The 6,026-nt window shown below is 42.2% G+C and overlaps 1 protein-coding gene across 2 annotated transcripts; it reads left to right on the top strand.

The window, feature by feature from the left end:
• The first annotated feature begins 1,646 nt into the window (after positions 1 to 1,646).
• On the top strand, positions 1,647 to 5,196 carry LOC123157143 (sulfite exporter TauE/SafE family protein 3). 2 transcript variants are annotated; one of them, XM_044575386.1, is made up of 12 exons: positions 1,647 to 1,946; positions 2,190 to 2,349; positions 2,811 to 3,011; positions 3,105 to 3,169; positions 3,266 to 3,293; positions 3,390 to 3,493; positions 3,584 to 3,670; positions 4,014 to 4,064; positions 4,154 to 4,375; positions 4,479 to 4,572; positions 4,655 to 4,795; positions 4,887 to 5,196. In XM_044575386.1, the coding sequence occupies exons 1-12, from the start codon at positions 1,761 to 1,763 to the stop codon at positions 4,970 to 4,972; spliced, it is 1,425 nt and encodes a 474-aa protein (XP_044431321.1). In that variant the 5' UTR covers positions 1,647 to 1,760; the 3' UTR covers positions 4,973 to 5,196. The 2 variants fall into 2 exon arrangements, with proteins under 2 accessions (XP_044431321.1, XP_044431320.1); XM_044575385.1 differs by having other exon boundaries at positions 3,105 to 3,293.
• Positions 5,197 to 6,026: the final 830 nt, after the last annotated feature.

Genomic DNA, 6,026 nt, shown 5'->3' with positions numbered 1-6,026 from the left:
AATTATCGATCTCTCATGCTTCACTTATATTATTTTGAGAGTCTTTTAGAACAACGTGGTATTTGCTTTGGTTATAAAATTAGTCCTAATATGATGGGCATCCAAGTTGGGTATAATAAAACTATCATATAGAGTGCATTGAATGCTATGATCAATTGGATGCTTGATGATTGTTTTGAGATATGAGGATGGTAATATTAGAGTCATGCTAGTTGGGTAGTTGTGAATTTAACGAATACTTATGTTAAAAGTTTGTGATTCTCGTAGCATGCACGTATGGTGAACCGTTATGTGATAAAGTTGGAGCATGATTTATTTATTGATTGTCTTCCTTATGTGCGGAGGTCGGGATCGCGCGATGGTTAACTCCTACCAACCCTTCCCCTAGGAGCATGCGTGTAGTACTTTGTTTTGATAACTTGTAAATTTTTTCAATAAGTATATGAGTTCAGCATGCGAGGTTCTTATTTGTTTGTGTAGGTACGAGGGATTTGCGTGTAGCCTCCTATTGGATTGATACCTTGGTTCTCAAAAACTGAGAGAAATACTTACGCTACTTTGCTGCATCACCCTTTCCTCTTCAAGGTAAAACCAACGCATGCTCAAGAGGTAGCAGGCTAGCCATATGCGCCCAGTTCAAACTTAGCAGCAGCGCGTTTCGCTAAAATGCGCTGCTGCTAAAAGGATAGCAGTAGCGCGTCTTACTGACACGCGCTACTACTAGGTAGCAGCAGCGCCTCATTTTATCCAGCGCTACTGCTAAGATTCTGTGTATAAGATTTTCCCTAGTAGTGGGACTAGGGCCTGTCACACCTCCAAGACCCTTAGAGCCAATGTGGGCAAGGAGGATCAGCGATTGCGCTGGTTAGAGGGGCGAAAACCCTAGCCACCTTTAGGCGTGGAGGAGGAGGAGAGAGGGGGGGACTATTTATGAGTAATACTCTACAAAGTAAACGGAAATTGGAACATATGGCAGTCCACCAATTGGACTTTGATAGGCCGGTTGACATTATTGGCAAAATTAAAATAAGTCTCATATGACAGTGCTTATCTGCAATCTCCTTGTACGATTTTGTTCTACAACCTATTGAATTTCTTCCATGTCATGAACATTGATTAAATCTTAGATAGTTTAACGGATTTGAACAAGAATTTTGCTTGGTCCCCCCCCCCCCTCCCGCTAGAAATGTTTATGGTTTTCAATGCAATTAAAGGTGACGATTAGAAGGTGCCCCTTCGAAAAAAAGGAGAATAGGGTATTTTTTCATCAAATCAATTTATTTAATACATTTGATCTGCAAACTAATATGATACTCCCTTCATCCCAAAACAAGTAATAAGTTGCACTAAATCAGCGATACTTATTTTATCATAAATTGTACTAAATCAGCACATTTATTTTGAGACGAATGGAGTAGCCTTTTTACGTAACTTTAAGATTTGCGCAAACTTTTAAACAGTGCATTGAAGCAAAACTTTAACGTGCATTGTACGTACACAATTACTAGTGACACAAATAACGCATTTTGTATGATTGATAGGTGGGTCAAATCAATAGTTGTCAAACGTACTGTTCAATTATTTTGCATCGGCGTTGTCGGGTGATCTCATTCTATGGTCGTTGGACCGCTCCGTCGCCACAGGAAGTAATTAATAATCTCCACCCGTCCTCTCCTACTTCCGTTCAGCGGCTCTTGCAGCTCGCTCACCTTCAAATCTCCTTAAAAAAATCGCCGATTTGCAGGGGAGGGGGGCAAGAAATGGGGATGAGATGCCACGTCGTCGCGGTGCTGGGCGTGGCCTGCACTGTGGCCGCCGCCGTCGCCGCCGACAGGGAGCTGTCGTTCGCCGGCGCCGTGGCGCCGCCGGAGGAAGCGAGCTACCTGCGCAAGCTGGCCTGCTCCCTGTGGCAGAGTGACGGAACCACCTACCACCACGTGTGGCCGGTAATAACTGAAGCCTTTCTTCTGTGTTGATTTCGAGCTAGAGCTTGTGCAGCAACACATATCAACAAATTAAGCTGTTTAAATCCAGTCTTCACGAAATTTACATGTAGGCTAGTTAAAATTGAGCTGACTCTTTTGATGGTTCTGTTCTGACCCATTCTGCACTTCATTTCTATGCATGAGTCGCAGTTAACTGAGATGAGTTGCTAATTTGGTGCTTCTTATCTGTACCTTTCTATGTAGCCCATGAAATTTGGGTGGAAAATCGTGTTGGGGTCATTCATTGGATTCTTCGGGGCAGCGTTCGGCAGCATCGGCGGTGTAGGTGGTGGTGGGATCTTTGTGCCGATGCTGACCCTGATCATTGGCTTTGATCCCAAGTCATCCGCGGCGATGTCAAAATGTGAGGATTCAGTTCATACTCGTGCTATAATTTTCGTCTACTCAGATTGCATTACTGTTCTTTATCTATATTCAGATTGTATTATTTGCATGAAGGCATACATATCTTACCGAGTAATTTGGTGAAGATATCTGGAGTCTCCCATTTCTTTCCGTTTGCTATACATGCATACATGGGCCACTTATCCTGCACATTATGACATTCTAAACTAGCTTCAAACAATCAAGTATAGTTGCATATTTGACAATAGAAATAAAAACACTTCAAAAAATAAGTTTGTCATAAAGCATTCTACAAATTCAAGTTCAAGGTACATGTCAAATGTATCCGATTGATTGAACACGGATTTTTCTCTTAAAAAAAGGTGAAAAAATAGATAATTCATCACGGGAGAACGTATCTTTGGAAGTTTTATTAGGCTCATGATTGATTCTGAGAACTGAGATAATACTCTGCCACAGGTATGATCATGGGGGCTGCCGTGTCAACCGTGTACTGTAACCTCAAGCTGAAGCACCCGACATTGGACATGCCAGTGATAGACTATGATCTGGCCCTACTCATTCAGCCCATGCTCATGCTAGGGGTCAGCATTGGGGTTATCTGCAATGTGATATTCCCTGACTGGCTCGTCACAGTCCTCTTGATCATTCTCTTCATAGGTGCTCAGACATTGCCCTCAAACTGCAGCAACCGTTAATCCTAAGCAATGAATTCGTAGCTGACTTCAAAATGGTTTCCAAATTAAATTCCAGTTACTTCAACCAAAGCTTTTCTGAAGGCTGTAGAAACATGGAAGAAAGAGACGATAATCATAACGGTAATGTTTTGTTTTTCTGGATACCTGTATTTTCATTTTTACATCACATCAGGGATGCTGATAAGTGATAATCACTTCGTTTGGTTATTCATTCAGGAGACAGCAAAACAATCACAGCAAACAAGTAATTGACCAATAAACCGAATTATTCATCATTTATGAAGCGCGGAAAAATGTTGCTTACATTTTCTATGGGATATAATGCCGCGTCTATCTGCAGACGAAGAACAGGTGTACATGCCGCTGTCTGCAGGACTTGACGCCGCATCTCAGTCTGAAATTCTGTCAGATGATGATCAAAATGAAACCCCATCAGACGAAGCGGTGAAATAAAAACCGATGAACATTAATTCCCTGGCCTTGGAAACAATCATCTTAAGGACTCATAAGACTAGAGCTGGTCTGATACTGCAGGTATCCATTTGGAAGAATGTTTACTGGAAGGAGGTTGGCCTTCTTGCCTTCGTTTGGGTAGCATTCCTTGCGCTTCAAGTCACTAAGGTGTGAAACTCAACTGCAATTTGAAACTATAATAACATGAATTCCAGTAAAATTATCAAGTACTTTAAATTTTCAATGATCAACTGCTTTATTAAATATCAATTGTTCCCTTTTACAATACCAAGCTGTGCACTTGTGTGTTCAGTTTCCCTGTTCCCTATGTTATCCATAACTGTATTCAGTAATCTAGTTCAGGTTGCACAGAAAGATATTCTAAATGGAAAACTACTACATGCAACTCATGTTCTTACAAAAAAAAAAGATGTTGTATATGAAATTACATCCGGAGGATTGGTAATATCGACAGTAACATCTGGCTTATGTTAATTCTTCATGTTTGCAGAACTACATGGCAACTTGCTCCATCTGGTACTGGGTTCTGAACTTACTCCAGGTACTGTACCGACTCTCTTCATCTCGGTATTCAATCAAGCGCATACAAAATTGATCCATAGTTCATTTACATGTTGGATATGTGTGCAGATCCCTGTGTCTGTTGGGGTGGCCATGTACGAAGCAGTAGGTTTGGTGCAGGGGAGGAGGGTGATATCATCAAAGAAGAACGAGCATAACAGCCTGAGAGCTCATCAGCTATTGGTATACTGCTTCTTGGGCGTCACTGCTGGTGTCGTCGCCGGTCTGCTTGGCGTTGGTGGGGGCTCCATCATGGGGCCTCTCTTCCTGGAGCTCGGTGTTCCTCCGCAAGTAAATCGATCTTTGTTCACTCATGTTAATAACCTTATGTTTTGATCATGGTTTCTACTTTCTACTACCTATTTATGGCACATTCGACCTGTCTGTACTGCAGGTCGCAAGTGCTACAGCCACCTTCGCGATGATGTTCTCATCTTCCATGTCCGTCGTAGAGTACTACCTCCTGAACCGGTTCCCTGTGCCATATGGTACTGCCTCCATTTCCTCTGATATATCCTCCCATGATTATCTAGCACTTGTTACTTATTCTCTGAAATGAAACCTGTGCAGCTGTCTACTTGACCATCCTGGCGTTTTTCGCTGCGATCATTGGCCAGAGGGTTGTGAGGAAGCTAATTGATCTGCTAGGGCGGGCGTCGATCATCGTCTTCATATTGTCCTTCATGATCTTCATCAGCGCACTCTCTCTAGGTACCAGGTTTCCCTCCCCTCACTCCCAGTGCAAGTGTGCAACCATCACATGGTTTCGAACCGAACATCAGGCCCTGAAATTTTTGTGCAGGCGGAGTCGGCATCTCCAACACGATCCACAAGTTCGCACGGCATGAGTACATGGGATTCGAGAACATCTGCAAATATGACGCGTAGGATGCCACAGCCTGCAGGCGTGCATGAACAGAGTGATGTATTGTGCAGTACACTGGACTTTGGAAATGTCAAGGTGACCAAAGGCTTGGAGCTCAGGATTCCATCGGGTGGTTTAACAAGGTGAACAAGGCTTGGAGTATTCCAAAGTCCTTGTAAATTGCAAATTGTAAGAGCTAAAATGTAAACTGTAAATGGTTACAATTAAAGAATTTACAGTTTAATCTTGCCCCCTTCTCCCTTCTCTGCATTGCTCTATTTTTTTTAAAAATTAAAAAGTTCATTGTGATTGCTATGTCTAAAATTTCATGAAGTTAAACACCCTTTGTAACATTTCCAATTTACCACTAAACAGTCTTGTTTAACTTTTTCAGGGGATTGTTTAGCAGAAAACATCAGAGAACAACATCAATAATTTTTTTTTGAGACAATACAACATCAATAAATGAAAAACTCAACTATTTATGGATCCCAAGACGACGGGGTGCTGACCACGCCAGACCAGACCTGGGTGAAAGCACATGGGCTTGACCTGGAAGGGGGCATGTCAGGGTCAGGTGGCGCCTCTCTAGGGCATTTTCTATACGGCGCTTTAAGCGGCCATTAAAGGCAATTCTGCCAACTGGCGCATACCCCCTACGAGCTGGGTCGGCCCATCTTTTTTTCTTCGGAAATGTTAACGCCCATACGTGTGGGCGTTTGCACATCGCACACACGCCTCCACCACCACTCATTTTGCCACGTATGAATAGATGACATCAGCAGAATTTTTTTTGGTTTTCGGCTTAAAAATGTTGTATCTCCTAAATAAAAAATCGAACTAAAAATCCGTTTTCACCATTAAATCCGTCTCGACGAGATCTTCAAAACTAGACCCCATGTTGATATGTTTCGATGATTTTTTTTTTTGCCAGAAGTTGCCACGATGTTTACACTGCAGTTGCCATAGGGCTTAAACTAAAGTTGCCATGTGGCAATTTTAGTTTGTAGATCATGGAAATTTTAGTATTTTGATGATGGCAACTCCAGTACTTTGACCATGAAAATTATTTTTTGT

The sequence above is a fragment of the Triticum aestivum genome, chromosome 7B (assembly GCF_018294505.1).
Source record: "Triticum aestivum cultivar Chinese Spring chromosome 7B, IWGSC CS RefSeq v2.1, whole genome shotgun sequence".
Lineage (NCBI taxonomy): Eukaryota > Viridiplantae > Streptophyta > Magnoliopsida > Poales > Poaceae > Triticum > Triticum aestivum.
Note: the sequence above shows the minus strand (reverse complement) of the source record. Positions and strands in the feature narration are given on the sequence as shown.

Excerpts from the sequence above, each read along its gene's own strand:
- LOC123157143 (XM_044575385.1), top strand. The coding sequence starts at position 1,761 with ATGGGGATGAGATGCCACGTCGTCGCGGTGCTGGGCGTGGCCTGCACT. Across the intron at positions 2,350-2,810 it reads ATCCGCGGCGATGTCAAAAT|GTATGATCATGGGGGCTGCC; the intron begins GTGAGGATTCAG and ends ACTCTGCCACAG. Across the intron at positions 4,065-4,153 it reads GGGTTCTGAACTTACTCCAG|ATCCCTGTGTCTGTTGGGGT; the intron begins GTACTGTACCGA and ends ATATGTGTGCAG.